This window comes from Capricornis sumatraensis, chromosome 4 (assembly GCF_032405125.1).
Source record: "Capricornis sumatraensis isolate serow.1 chromosome 4, serow.2, whole genome shotgun sequence".
In the NCBI taxonomy this organism is placed as follows: Eukaryota; Metazoa; Chordata; class Mammalia; order Artiodactyla; family Bovidae; genus Capricornis; species Capricornis sumatraensis.
Window position 1 is genome coordinate 141336426 of NC_091072.1, and position 15812 is coordinate 141352237.

The window sequence follows — 15812 nt, forward strand, 5'->3', positions numbered from 1 at the left end:
TAGATAACACTATCTTAAGGAATGCAAATTTTAGAAATTATGAGTCATAAGAACTCTGATAAGTTACATTCTTTTAGTATTTAGTGATTTTTTTTAATGCTAGTATTTTGCAAAATTTTAAGTCATTTATTGTGTTGGATAACGATGTTAATCCAAAACTTAGCTGGAATGTCCCATCCCCGCCGTGCCGGGTGATTGGTGACTTCATACAGAGGGAGCTTGGAAGTGTCATTTATGGGGCAGGTTTCATGAGATGGAGGCTTCTTCTCAGGCTTCCTGGAGGGAAGGTCTTCACAGAAATGCATGTCTGCCCCCTTCCTCTCGAGGGAATGGAAGGGTGGAATAAGAGTTTAAAATAAATGCTCCACATCATTTGGATTTTTTTTTCTCTTCTGTGCTGCTCAGCAGACAGTTAACTAGGTAGGACATAGTTGCTGCTAAGAAAAGTGTGCCAGGCTCTCAGCCCTCCTGTGTGGCTGGGTTTCCCTACACCAACCTTTGTGCACTGGAAAACACTGGAAAAGTACAGTTACTTTTTTTTTTTTTTCGCCCATACAGCTTAGTTCCCTGACCAGGGATCAAATCCATGCCCCCTCCAATGGAAGCCTGGAGTCCTAACTACTGGACCACCAGGGTATTCCCACAGTTACATATTTTTGCTTGCTTTCTTTGCAGATATGTAATTACATTGCGTTTCTTCTTCTTTTCATTTTATGTAACTAGTTTCAACTCTCCATATATACGGTCTGCAGACCCCAGGAGAATTGTGACCATCCTTGAATATTTTTAAATGGTTAAAGAATAAAGTTGGCTGAAGCAGGCACTTCAGACTAAAAGTGCAAAGTAATTATTCTTAAGAGCAGTTAACATGCTGGGTCGGCCAAAAACGTCATTTGGGTTTTTCCATGACAGTGTACAGAAAAGCCTGAACAAACGTTTTGGCCAACCCAGTACTTCCAAGATACACATCTCAACATTTCAGTGTTTGATATTAGGATTGTCTCCTTTGCGCAGTAGCAAAGCCCAGATTTTACTTTCAGTATGGAAAGAGCTGTTGTGTACAGACACAGGAATACTCCATTTCAGTCCTTCACATACATTCCAGAATAAGTAGATGAATGGGTCATATTTATGCCACAGAAAAGGGAACTTTGTTTTGCAAAAGGATTGAACTACATGAAAACTATATTGAAAACCTACGAGACTATGTAAACTGTGAAAATGATTTACAGTGAGTGGAACTTAAATTTGCATGTGACTTTTTAGAATAATGTGTTTCATGAAGTGGAGTTTTGTGTAAACAGATTTCTGTACATAGCCATGGACTTCATCCCCAGTGTGGGAAGGGGTTGCCTTGAATCCCACTTCGCAGTTTGGGTAGCTGTCAGAGGGTTAAGAATCTGCCTGCCGTGCAGGAGCTGCAGGAGATACAGGTTCAATCTCTGGGTCAGGAAGATCCCTTGCAGGAGGGCATGGCAACCCACTCCAGCATTCTTGCCTGGAGAAGCTCATGGACAGAGGAGCCTGGTGGGCAATAGTCCACGGGGTCTTAAGGAGTCGGACACGACTGAAGTGACTTAGTGCACACACAGCTGATAAAGCTCTTAGATCTGCTGCCTGTTTGAACTGAAACATAAGTGGGCAGCCTTCTATTTCTTCCTGCAGTGAAATGTCTTCAGAATCATGGAGTTGATGTTTATCTCTGGTTTGACTTCAAGGATAGGGATGCATTTTTAGAACTTGAATCTGAAAATTAACATCACTCATCTGTAGTACAGTGCTACTTTTGTTGATTATGGAAATATACTTTTAAGAAACACCGCTGTGATTTATAACTGCCAGGGTCAGAAGGAAGAGAAAGATGACCAATTAGAATTGTTTAGTGGTGTTTCTTTATGTATATTTCCTTTTACTTGGCAGTTTTTCTCCCTATGAAAATGGGATGGTGGTTAACATTGGCTCTTATAGAAAATTATATTTATGGCTGGAATTATGAAGGAGGTGTTCTTAAGAAGCGTTTTCTTGGCTGAGCGAGTAGAAAGTAACATGCAAATCACGAATGCCTTTAAGCTGTACCAAATGTTTTCTCTTTCCAAAGTAATATGTATGTTTTTATTTATAAACATGCATTCTCCTGGTGAAGTAGTGGACAACAGACAGAATATGGATTTTTAACATTGCAATCTGTTTGGCTATCTATCCAGAGCTGTAGAGGCCAGTGCTGTCTGTGTGTCTGTCTGCTGGTCTCCCTACCTCCGTTTCTCTACAGGCCAGGGTGTCTGCATATGTGTCTTCCTTCCTTTTAAAAACAAGCATTCCTAGCACAAGAGGCCCTAGTGGGTGCAACGTTCCGAGATTCAGGTCTGTCTTAGGGAAGAACATATGGGTGTCTGACTTTCTGTTTACTCCATTCCTAGACAATAAGCAGCATAAAATCCAGGGATGGGAGAAATTTGGCCAGATTGGACAGTTGAGTCAAACCTTTGACAACTTTAAAAATTATTTTAAAACTGTTTTCAAGAGCGTGACACTTTTCCAGTGCTGGTCTCACAGTAAACAAAGGGATCCTGAGCCGACACTGTGCCTTTTTGGCGTAATAGACTCTAACTTGGGATCCGGGGACCAGAGTCAGGAGCGAGGGCCGAGACTTCTCTCTACTCTGCGTCTGTCATCCCCTTGTCACAGAGAGTTCACGTAGATGAATTGTACTGTTCTCCTTGTGTGGATCTAGTTAATAGAGGAAGAGGGACATTTTAGACATATTTCAAAACTGAGTTGCTGATGAAGCCACAGATAGTTTCTCGAGGGTTTGGGTAGATCAGGAGGTGTCTCATCTGTGATTAATTAATGAAATGAAACCAGGGTCACTGGAGTCCAGCAATGAATGAAAGGTCAGCGAATGGAAAAAACTGTCAATAAAGGCGGATGTCAGCAGAGTGGAACATTGTCAGAGATAAAGATCAGGGGAAATGCACTCTTTGCCAAGGGAGACTCCTGTGGAAGTGACCAGGAGTCCTGGTTTGGGACATTTCAAGCCAGACTGAGCACTGATTTCAATGAAATTTGTTAAATATTTTAAGGCTGTTTGGGTTTGTGCTGCTAGAGATTAGTTGTAAAAATTTGTTTAAAAAAAGGGGGGGTTCTGTTTGCTTTATGATGTGTTTTACCACATGTTATTCCTGTTTTGTTTGGCTCTGGGGGGTTGTTCTGATGCTAAATGGTGGTTTGTTTTCTTTCTATTTTCTGTATTAGAATTTTCTAGCGCCGCACTCACATTTTAATTTTAGACCCACTGAAGTTAGAAGTGATTTAGGATAGCATGAATGATAGAGCTGGACTTGGAACAGCCCAGGCTGGCCGCTCTCACTCTACCATTGTTAGAGACTCTATCCCCTCTGAACGTAGTTTGTTGGAGGGAACGGGCTGAAAGTTACCAAGACGCAGGACAGCCTCACCACCGGTTCACAGACTGTGACCGCGAGCCAGCCGCGAGCCCCCAGTCCATCCTCGGTTTTGCTACTGGTCTCCTGCGCCTCGAGCTTACAGAGTTCTTGTGTCTCTACCGGTTCACAGACTGTGACCGCGAGCCAGCCGCGAGCCCCAGTCCATCCTCGGTTTTGCTACTGGTCTCCTGCGCCTCGAGCTTACAGAGCTCTTGCGTCTCTGGTCAGGCCGCCTTCTCTGTTCTCTGCCTCATCAGCGCTTCTGAGCCATGTGGCTTAGGGGGAAGCACGGCTCTTCTGTCTGTTTGGGAGAGGCCTTGGCCATTTCCAGCCTAGTGAAATGAGGCTGAAATGAGGCAGGACCCCAGAGATGACAGCAGACATGTTGCTCACTTTCTAGGCAACATGGCACTTAATTCCATGGCATTTTAGAAATGTGGTCTAATGCAACCAATGAGAGTACAGTCTGAAGCTGGGCTGCCAGCGTTCACATCCCAGCCCTGTTGGTTATCAGTCTGTGCCTTTCTGAACCTCAGTTACCTTATCTGTGAAATGGGAATAACCCAGGCACCTCCTTCAAGGGGTTGTAACGATCAAACAAAACTTATAAAGTGCTTAGAGCAATGCTTGTCACATAGTCAGTAACTCTAGGATGACTTATTTGTAAATATGATGACTTATAAGTTTAAAATGGAATTCCTTGGATGGTCCAGTTTCTGTTTTCTGAGAACACTTCGTAGACTCCCGTTTTGTTGGATTTAAATGAGAGAGACCATCCCCTGAACTGTTCTGGAGCCAGAATAGGAAAAAAAATATATGACAGCAGTTTCTTAGAGAAATACCAGAACCACAAAAGTTACTGGAAGTTAAAATTTAAACCCATTCAATTAAATTGTAATCAGAATTGCGGCTGTCAGTTACTGTGTTGGGTAAGCAAGCGTAAGATAGGCCAAGAATGTTGAGATTCTTTAATGTTTGTTTTTACAAGAATTACTTGAGGGGAAAAAAACTCACCTTAAATGATTGTATTATGCCATTAAGAGACTGAAAAGGACAAAACATAAATAGAAGCAAAATTACAAATCCTGAATCATGAGAGGGATATACATATGCCTGTATTAAAAGGGAAAGAAGTGGACATGTTAGTTGCTCAAGTTGTGTCCAACTCTTTGCGACCCTATGGACTGTAGCCCACCAGGCTCCCCTGTCCATGAGATTCTCCAGGCAGGAATACTGGAGTGGGTAGTCATTCTCTCTTCCAGGGGATCTTCCAGACCTGGAGATGGAACCTGGGTCTCCAGCATTGCAAGCAGATTCTTTGTCATCTTACCAGGAAATGCCTGTATTAACTGATCCCTTTTTGAGATAGCTGGTGGGTTATACTCTAAGTGTGGAAATTCCAATTTACTCTATTTCAGTAGTTGCAACGGCCTTAACTTGATGTTTCCTGTGAGTTCCACCAGCTATTAAAAGATATTAGGAGGAAAATGGGAGGGGAAATTCCATGGTCAAATAAGTTTGGGAACCTTGAATTAAACGAAAGTAAACCAGTTTCCTTAGAGGTTTTTAGGCTCCTCAGAGAGCTTTTAATATGTGAGCTGTGAGTCTCCTAGGGAGAAATGCCATGTAGTGTTTCAGGTCCCAGTGTCCCATCTGCCAGCTTCCTGCAGGAGGTCAGTGCTCCAGAGCCGACTCTGGGAGATGCAGCCTTCGGAGCACTGCTGCTTTCGTTCTGTTTCAGGTGAATCCTGCTGAGGAACAGCCGCAGACTAGCGATGGGGGAAGGCCACAGACGAGGCTGGGAACTGGCTGTCTGATGCCTGTGCCGTGGGGCGCTTCCTCTGCAGGCACAAGCTCTCAGGCATCCTGACTGGCCCCATCCTCTCCATCCTCTGACAGCTCTGTGAGGGGGTCTGATCACTGCTCCCAGTTTAGGAACAGGCAAACTAACAGCCAGAGGGCGTCATTTACTTGTGCAAACCTGACAACCAGAACATGGTGAAGCCTGGACGAGAACTCAGTACAGCGGCCTGTGTTCTTCTTCCCTCTGATGTTCGGTCATGTGTGTATGTGGTTCGTATGCCCTGTGTGTGTGTGTGTGTGTGTGGTTTGTATGCCCTGTGTGTGTGTGGGGGGTTTGTATGCCCTGTGTGTGGTTTGTATGTCGTGTGTGCTTGTGTGGTTTGTATGCCCTGTGTGTATGTGTGGTTTGTATGCTGTTTGTGTGTGTGTATGTGGTTTGTATACCCTGTGTGTGTACACAGACTGTGTGGGATAGGCTGGTGGTGGTGAGAGAACAGCATGTAAGTTGACAGTGAGTTTTGTGTGGCTGGAAGGCTGTTTGGAAAGGGCAAGACATGAAATCTTCACTCTGAGCAGGTGCAGACCCTGAGGACCCCGTCGGTTCCACGAAGGAAGTGGGGTTTCTGTAATGGAACCTCCTACTCTGTCTCCCATGTTCCCATAAGAGCTTTACAAGCAAACTGCTTATGGCTAAAAACAGTCCAGACCCCTGGGTTGGAGGCTCGGGATGGACACTTACATTCGGCAAGTGCAACTTATTGGCACTAACTTGCTGCCATCCAGCTGGCTGCACTGTGCATGCCACGGTAAGCACAGATGATGCACACGGGTGTCCAGAGGGTCCTGCTGACCCTTGCCCTGAACAACACAGGGGATAAAAAAGGGTGATACTTCTCCTTCTGCAGGTGCAGGTGTCAGCTCCCTGCACTGGTGCAGCTGATGAGGGTGTGTTTTGTATGTATCCAGAAGAGGGAAAGGTGTGTAGAATGCAGCTCAAGGAGATGGAGGTAAATATTTAATGAGATTTGCAGGTCCCTTTTAAGGCTTGTTTAAAGAGGTAAGAGTGGGACTGCTCTATCTTCTCAACAAGTGAATTGTTTTTTAATTTAATAGTATTAAAACTGTACACACTGCTATACTTAAGATGCATCACCAACAAGGACCTACTGTATAGCACAGGGCACACTGCTCAATGTCATGTGGCAGCCTGGATGGGAGGGGAGTTTGGGGGAGAATAGATACGTGTGTACCTATGGCTGAGTGCCTTTGCTGGCTACCTGAAACTATCACAACATTGTTAATCTGCTGTACTCCTGTACAAAATAAAAAAATTTTTAAATATACACACACAGACATTCACATATTCTGAGTCTCTTTGAGTTTGTACATAGTGAGGGCTGGATAGGGAGGGATTTATCTGAAAATGTATCAAAATGTATTCAGTTCCTGGGTTTGGATTTGCATCGCAAAGAGTATTTAGATTGGAAAAACCAGTGAAGACCTTATTCATCTTTTCTTTTCCCAGAGAAGGTGAGTGTCTCCTTAGCCAGTGGGTTTCTTGTCATTAACAGTAGCAAGATTGTGACCTAATAAAGGTCATGAATGGGTCATTATAAGGACAGGACTAGAAAAAACGGAATTCCTTCAAGTCCAGGAATCTTCCCCCAAGGCCTCTGTATGTACCCTGGGCAGTTAGGGTCTGTCAGCCCTTGTTTATAGTGAGCGCCCAGCAAAGGAACAGGAGACCCCGGAATCGCGAGTAATTATGAAACCCTCGATACGGAGAATATTTGTAAGAGTAGAGGGTGTATGTGGTATCTTTGAAATTAAATATTTACATAGTAGGAGGATTTTAAAAGTTCATTCTGAAAGAAACTTAAGTTGATCAACTGTGTTTTGAAGAAATAACACCTGGCCTCAGTTGAGGATTTGTTATATCCCCGTTTTACTTCTGCTTGGTTATTTGCTGCTTACTTTCCGTCCTCTTTAAGTTACACAGAAAAGGACGGGGGACTTTCAGGGCCTGGGCCCCTTTGGAGGCCCTGCAAGCCAGGGCTGTTGCTGGCCTGTACCCCAGAGCAAACAGCTGTAGCCAGGGATCCGTGTACGGCAGGATCCACCTGCATTTGTGGGATTTGCTTTTTCTTTTCAGACAGCTTTATTTGACTGGTTACCAGAAGGCTGATTTTCATCTCTGTGCACGGCATAACTTTACCATGTCTATCCTTAGGTGGGTTTGCCGAGTTCTCCCGCTGTTTCCCTGGCCTCTGTGAAGGAAAGTCCACCCTAGTCCCCACCTGCATCTCTCAGCCTTGCTTACCTGTTGCCAACATCGGGCCAACCCGAATTCTGCCCAATCTCTATCTTGGCTGCCAGCGAGATGTCCTCAACAAGGTGGGTGCTTTGAAAATATCCTTCATTGCAGGATTTCTTGACAGCAGCTGGAGAGGCACCGGTGGGCCATCCTTTCAGATACAAATGTTCTCAAAGCAGCTCCCCAGCCAGCAGCCCGGCAGCCTTACCTCCTCCCCCGTGCTGTCGGCTGTGATGTTCTGGTTGCCGTCGGAGACCTAAGCCATTGTCAGGTGTGCTGTTCTTACAGGTCCAAGAGAGCTGCAACAGGACAGGGATTTTCAGAAGTTTCGCCCCATTTTCTTAGATATTCTGTTACAGTAGCTGGGAGCACTCAGGAAGGCCAATGCCATCTGGATTATTTCACACTTAGAAACGTGTGCATTCGCTGCATCAACTGGAAAAGAGCTCAGAGTGGCTTGGATTGAGGAAGGGTTCATGATGACTTCCCCCTTCCAGAGGGGCAGGGGAAGGGGGTCAAAAGATGGTGAGGACCAGCGCTTAGAGGATGCAGTGCGGATCCCCTGCCTGAGGTTCCTTGACGCAGTTTGGTGGAGACAGAAGAGGGAAGAACATGAATCCTGGATGTAAAGGATGTGGGCCGTCCTGAGCCAGGTGCGCCCAACAGAGGAGCCGTGTTGATTGGCTGAGGCCGTTGTATTTACCGGTACACACATAACAGCAGTAAACTAAGGTCTGTCTGTCCCCACAGTCTATATGCTCTTAGCCAGTGTTGCTAGAACACAGGCCCCTAATTGCCTGGAAAGTGATCTGTCTCTAAACCTCTTACTTGGTGGTGGTTTAGTCGCTAAGTCGTGTCCGACTCTTGCGACCCTATGCGGGTCTTGCGGACTGTAGCCCGCCAGGCTCCTCTGTCCATGGGATTTTTCCAGGCAAGAATGCTGGAGTGGGTTGCCATTTCCTTCTCCAGGGGGTCTTCCCAACCCAGGGATTGAACCTCGGTCTCCTAATTGCAAGCAGATTCTTTACCTACTGAGCTACCAGGAGGCCCTAAATGTCTTATTTACACCACCTCTAATTGAAAAAGCATTCAGAGATCTTAATTCAGCTGCTGATGATTTACAAGCACTGCTTTCTTATGTGAAAATAAATTTCTCCTTAGTAGCTGAAAGAATTGGACTGGCTATAAAAATAAACTTCTAGGAGGGCTTGCTTTAGCATGTGGAAAGCAAAAACATCCCATCATTGGGCAGGAAGGAGGCATTCTTTTCACTACTGTTTTTTTTTTGCTCTTAAAACCCCTGCATCTTCAAAATTTTGCCTGGACATCATTGTTAATACATCTGCTCTTACTATGAGGCATTTGAAATTTGATAACGCATACTTGCACTGAGCCTTTCTGATGGGGTCATGATGTCTTTGAGCATGTGATTCTTATTAGTCCTCTTTGAGAAATAAGCAAAGTATGTCACAGCGTGCATGCTAAGTCACTTCAGTTGTGTCCTACTCTTTGCGGCCCCATGGTCTGTAGCCAACCAGGCTTCTCTGTCCATGGGATTCTCCAGGCAAGAATACTGGAGTGGGTTGCCTTTTTAGTCAGTCTTAGAAGATGAAGTCTTTGAGAACAAACACCACAAAACCACTAATTTTATTAGTTGTCTTATTTATTTATTTTTAACAGAGTGCCACCTAAGTATCTTAAAAGCATGTCATAGTAATTTTCTTAGGAGAATAATAGTGTTTAACATTTAAAATGCTAGGCTCAAAAAAAAAGAAAATAAAGTGCTATACTCTTTATGTTACTGCATTTAACCCTCATAATAGGATTTAGAGGCAGGTTGGCCCTGAGTTGTATGACTTGCTTACCCACAGTTTTGTGAGTAGAACGTCATTGACTTCAGAGATAGTCAGTGGCAGAGATCTTTCTCAAACCTAGTCTACTCTGGCTCTGAGTCCTATGTTTACAGAACACCAGAAATCCTCATCTCCTGCAAAATGGAAATCTCCATAACAGGCTGTTTACAAAGGACTGAGATTCTAATGGGCTATAGAATTTAATTGAAATTTGTTTCCCCTGCTTTTTCTAAAGCATAGTCTATACCAGAACCATCCCAGAGAATTAGAATGCAAGCCCCACATATAATCCAAAATGTTCCAATAGCCTTTTTTTTAAGAAGTAAAAAAAAAAAAAAGAAAAGGTGAAACTAATTTTCAAAATATGTCTATCTACTTTTTATCTTATGACCACACCACTTGACATGCAGGATCTCAGTTCCCCCGACCAGGGTTGAACCCATCCGCCTGCATTGAGAGCGCGGAGTCTTAACCACGCGACCACCGGGGAAGTCCCATGAAATCAGTTTTAATAACATTTATCACCCTGTATCAAGGGTATTATTTCAACCTGCGATCAATATAAAACTTACGGGCGCGTTATGTATTTCGTTACTGGGTCTTGGAAAGCTCGTGTGTGTGCTGTGGCCACTGCTGCTCCTGCTGTGGATGAGCCACACAAGCCAGCTTCCCCTTCAGACCCTGCAGGCCCATGCTGTGAGCGTGTGACCATTTTCACTTCTGTCTCAGAGACCTGGCTTTTCTGTAGGAGGCCGTAGGCAGGCATCGGTAGTGAGAACACCCTTCCCCTCACACGTGTGCTTTGTTCCAACACTCTCCTCCTCTCTGGTCTTTGTACTGGAGTTCGAACAGGAATGGCAGTTGTGCTAAAGCAGTTTGCAGCTGCCCAGTTCTTATCTGACTGACTGCGCTTGGAATCAGAGTCCTGTAGTTAAAATGTTCAAGACAAAAGTTCCTGATGCTTTCTCCTCCCTTATCAGTTAAAATTCGAAGTGGACTTCTGTTTCACCCTTACACACGGGATGTGTGATGGAGTTACCTACTGCGCATTGTTCTTGAGCCTGAACCTGTTCAACTTCTTCACCCAACTCAACTCTACCCCTCTTTCCCTGTTTTAAACAGGCTGCTGCCAGCCTTCTTTGGGCAGCGTAAGTTGTTAATATTTATTTGTTTATTTGGCTGCACCAGGCGTTAGTCGCAGCATGCAGGATCTAGTTCCCTGACCAGGGATTGAACCCAGGGCCCCCCACTTGGAGCCTTAGCCGCTGGCCCAGCAGGGGCGTCCCTGGGTAGCGTCTCGTTTCAGTCTCCAGTGTGCAGAGCTGGCTCTCCTGTGCTGCCAGCACCAGGGCTGCTGCCGCTTCCCCTGGTGTTTCCATCTGAGAGTTAGGCAGGAGCCTGGTACCGTGTAGCCAGATACCGCTTTCAGGTTTCTCTGTGATCTAGGAAGACAAAGGGTCATGTCGTCAAAGCAGGCAGTAAAAATGTTTATTGTGTCCATTGTGTGTAGAATGCCATGTAGAGTGCAGGTTGGATAGACAAGACCTGTTCATGAGTCAGTGATTCATGAGACAGGTGACTTAGGGCTTGAGTGAGGGCTGGCTTTGCACGGGGTGGATTTGCATCCCAGCTGGTTGGCCCCACCAGGCAGAGCACCTGAGCCAGGTGACGGAATCTGCTTCTTCACCGGCAAGCTGAAATGACTTCTGCCTCCTCCTAGTGTTCACGTGAGGCTCCAGTGACAAGGCATTATGCCAGGCACTGAGCACAGTTCCTGGTTTATAGGGGACTCTGTTGTCACCAGTGGGTGGAGTATACCAAGGTCTAGCGTGGGTGGTAGATACAGTGGGTATGGCTGGTTGAGGAGGGCTTGCTGGAGGAAGTAGGTCAATGCTGAAGGCAAAAGGAGTGGCGAAAACAAACTTATGCCGTTGGCTTCAGAAAGAAAGATTACAGTCCCTTTAGAGTTGCAGTGCCTGCATGATTTAATGAGACCTCTGTCCTCAGCCTAAGTGAACATGGGAAACTTGACCAAATAGAGCAGTTTGATTAAGCTATATATTAAATCTATAGTCCATACAATACTCCACAGTCTATGTCACAAGAGCACAGAGCCCACGTTTAGAAATTAGTCCAACTATTGGGGAAAGTTTATTTCACGGTTTGAGAGAAAGAAACTTAAACGGGAAAAAAGTAGTGACTGTAAACCATGGTAGTAAAATGAAGATTTTTTTGACTCACAAAAAATTATTTTTGAACATTTTCTTAATTGTGTTTTGAAACTAGAATCTTTAAAAAAAAATTATTAGGGGGTCATCTTTGCTGCTTTACAGCTGAACTCTTTTTTAATACCCAACCTGCTACATTCAGTGTAATTTCCCTTTGTTGTTTAGTTACTAAGTCGTGTCCAGCTGTTTTTGTGACCCTGTGGACTGTAGCCTGCCAGGCTCCTTTGTCCTTGGGACTTCCCAGGCAAGAACACTGGAGTGCGTTGCCATTTCCTTCTCCAGGGGATCTCCCCCACCCAGGGGTCGAACCCACGTCTCCTACGTTGACAGGCGAGAAAACAGGGAAGCCCATAATTTCCCTAGTGAAGGCCAATTAGGAGGAGGGACAGTTTGAATTAGTGAAAAATATACATTACAAGCTTTGGGGGTCGAGGCGTGGGCAACAACTTTATTGAGATATAATTCATACACCCTATGATTTACAGACTATTTTTTATTGAGATATAACTGACGTATAACATTATATTAGTTTCAGCTATACAACATAATGATTAAATATTTGTATAAGCTGCTAAATGATCACAATAAATCTAGCTAACATACACCACCATATATTGTTACACGTTTCTTCACTCTGTTAACCACTTTCAAATACATAATTCAGTATTATTATCTATATCAGTATACTGTACAGTACTTCTCCATGACTTATTTATAACTGGAAGTTTGTACCTTTTGACCACCTTTCACCCTCCCCTCCACCGCCTCTGGTGGCCACCAATCTCTTGTTTGTGTTTATGAATTCGATATTTGTTTGCTTTTTAGATTCTGCATGTAGTGAAAGCATATGGTGTATTTGTGTTTCTCTGTCTGACCTACTTCACTCACCATGAAGCCCTCAAGGTGCATCTGTGCTGCCACAGCTGGCAAGGTTTCCTTCTGTTTTAAGGCTGAATAATATTCCACTGTATAATAATACCGTGTCTTCTTTATCCCTTCATCTGTCAGTGGCCATTTGGGCTGTTTCCATGTCTTGACTTTTGTGAATTGTGCTGCAGTGAACACAGGGTTGCATGTGTCTTTTGGAGTTAGTATTTTTGTTTCCTTCGGGTAAAGACCCAGAAGTGGAATTGCGGAGAAGGCAGTGGCACCCCACTCCAGTACTCTTGCCTAGAAAATCCATGGACGGAGGAACCTGGTGGGCTGCAGTCCATGGGGTCGCTAAGAGTCGGACACGACTGAGCGACTTCACTTTCACTTTTCACTTTCATGCATTGGAGAAGGAAATGGCAACCCACTCCAGTGTTCTTGCCTGGAGAATCCCAGGGATGGAGGAGCCTGGTGGGCTGCCATCTATGGGGTCGCACAGAGTCGGACATGACTGAAGCGACTTAGCAGCAGCAGCAGCAGCAGCAGCAGCAGCATGGTAGTTCTAGACATCCCTGGTGGCTCAGATGGTAAAAAACCACCTGCAATGCAGGAGACCCAGAGTTGATCTCTGTGTCAGGAAAATCCCCTCTGGGAGGAATATCTACCCACTCCAGTATTCTTGTCTGGAGAATCCCACAGACAGAGGAGCCTGGTGGGCTACAGTCCATAGGGTTGAAAAGAATCAGACATGACTGAGCGACTAAGCACGTGGTAGTTCTATTTTTAATTTTTTAAGGAACCTCCATACCGTTTTCCATAGTAGCTACACCAGTTTACATTCCCACTAACTGTTTTAAAAATAAGATTAGGTGGGACTTCCTAGTGGTCCAGTGGTTAAGACTCCATACTTCCACTGCAGGGGGCCCAGGTTTGATCCCTGGTTGGGGGACCAAGATCCTGCATGTCATGTGGTACAGCCAAAAAAAATTTTTTTTAATTTAAAAAATAAGAGAAAGTAAGGGAACTAACATTTAATGAGACTTGTATATTGTGCATAAGTCACTTCATCCTCACAACAGCTTTACAAAATAGTCATCATCAGCTCTATTTTACAGGTAAGGAAACTAAAGCTGAGGGAGGTTAGTGAGATCATTCGGATAATGAACAGTCCCGCGCTGAGCCGTGCTCTCAGTTTCCTGGGCCTGGTACCTGTGTGCTGGCAGAAGGGATGGTGGTAGAGGAAGTTTATTAGAGTTTGATTCTAGAGGTTTCCATTATCTCAGAGTAGTAGGAACCAAGATCATCCACGAGCAGAGAGAGAGGGCGAGGGAGGGCGTGTGGAGAGTTGGAAGAGAAAGGGCAAGGGGTGGAACGACATCCAGAGAAGAGGCCAGGAGAAGACTGAGGGAATACGGTGCCTGCCGATGCGTGGGACCCAAGGGGGCCCCTTGGCAGCACGGCTGTGTTTCTCTTGGGCCCGTCCAGCTGCCCAGTGCAGATGCAGTCTCAGGGGCGAGACAGATTTATCCAGACTTATTGTGATCTTGCGAAGTGAGTGCAAAGGAGTGACAGAGGGACACCGGAATTGAGGGTGAGGGACTTCCCTGGCAGCCCAGCAGCTAAGACTCTGTGCTTCCCTGCAGGGGTGCACGGGCGCCATCCCTGATCAGAGAACTTAAGATCCTGCACTCGGTGTGGCTAAAAAAAATACTAAAAAGTTGAGGTTGAAAGTGAGGGAGGGATTCTAACTGTCTCTTGAGCCGTGCAGGGGTTAATCCTCTTGCTGTTTATGGCCAGCCCTCCCCATCTGCAGGGTCTCTGCGTCCTCCAGTTCAGCACCAGCAGATTCTCTAATACTGCAGTGCTTGCGTGCATGCTAAGTCACTTCAGTCATGTCTGACTCTTTGTACCCCCATGGGCTGTAGCCCACCAGGCTTCTCTGTCCATGGGATTCTCCAGGCAAGAATACTGGAGTGGAGATGCCCTCCTCCAGGGGATCTTCCCCACCCAGGATCGAACCCATGTCTCTTAGGTCTCTTGCATTGGCAGGTGGGTTCTTTACCGCTGAGCCACCTAGGGAGCCCAATACTGTAGTACTTACTGTTGAAAAATATCCACACGTAAATGGGCCTGTGCAGTTCAAACCTGAGTTGTTCAAGAGTCAACTGTGTCATGCCTGATCATAGAATTTAAGTTGGGCCCAGAAGGAAGGATAGACGTTATAAGATGGAAGGACAGAGGAGAGACGGTAGGAGCAACAGATTGTAGGTCCTGAGGGGACTGAGGGACTCCAGCCACGGTGGTAGAGGAAAGCTGGTGGGAAGGAGGCACAGTCCTGCAGTGGGTTGTGTGTGGTTGTGGTTATTAGTAACAGCAGAGACCAGACCAGGCCCCGGGGAGGGAGTGGTCAAGGTGAGGTGCTCAGAGAACTCAGAGGCCAGGGTGTCAGAAGGGTATCTGAAAGGCCAGAGAAGACAGATTACGTTATCCGTAGGAAACATGTATTAGCTAACTGAGCACAGAGTTGAGCTAAATATTAAACAGAGTAAGATGACTGCTCTCTGGAAGCCTATGTTTAACTAGGGGACAAAGGACTGTTGCGTTGTGTATGCTTTCCACAACACATGGAAACAAAACTGAGTGAGTGACATGAATTCCTCATCAGTTCAGTTCAGTCACTCAGTTGTGTCTGATTCTTTGCGACTCGTGGACTGCAGCATGCCCGGCTTCCCTGTCCCTCACCAACTCCTGGAGCTTGATCAAACTCATGTCCATCGAGTTGATGATGCCATCCAACCCTCTCATCCCCTGTTGTCCCTTTAGGAAGTCACATTCATCTGTGAGTAAAAATAATCATTAGTCCGTAATATGTACACACTCTTCACACTTGCGGTTCCATCCCAGTTCTGCTCTCAGGAACTGTGACATAAGACGCACTCTTGAGCACTTACATGCCTGGCCATAAATACAATCAGCAGAGAAGGGATCAGAACAGTCATGTCACTCCTCAGCTAACAGCAGCTGCTGACCCTCCGCTTGGCTGCCCAGGTGGAGACAGGTGGAAGCCCCCCTCCCGGCCACAGTGGGCTCTGGGCTGTCACAGGGCTACTTGCCCCATTTGAATAGTCTGCTCACCAGGAGGCAATTGTGTTTGTTCTCAGACTGTTTAGGCCAGTGTACTTGTTATTATAATAATGTACATTCATGAAAGTATCACATAGATGAATGAAATATGAATGGGGAAAAAGAACTATTTGTCTATGCTCTGAGCTAAATGTTTTCAAAAGATTCAGGAGAAACA

The 15812-nt window shown here is 45.4% G+C and overlaps 1 protein-coding gene across 1 annotated transcript in view; it reads left to right on the forward strand.

Annotated features, from left to right (window-relative positions):
• The window catches only part of DUSP16 (dual specificity phosphatase 16), a 90116-nt gene that overhangs the window by 53232 nt on the left and 21072 nt on the right, over window positions 1-15812 (forward strand). The window contains exon 5 of the mRNA XM_068970133.1: window positions 7477-7640. Coding sequence (XP_068826234.1) covers window positions 7477-7640 — 164 coding nt within the window. The remainder of the gene's footprint in view (window positions 1-7476; window positions 7641-15812) is intronic.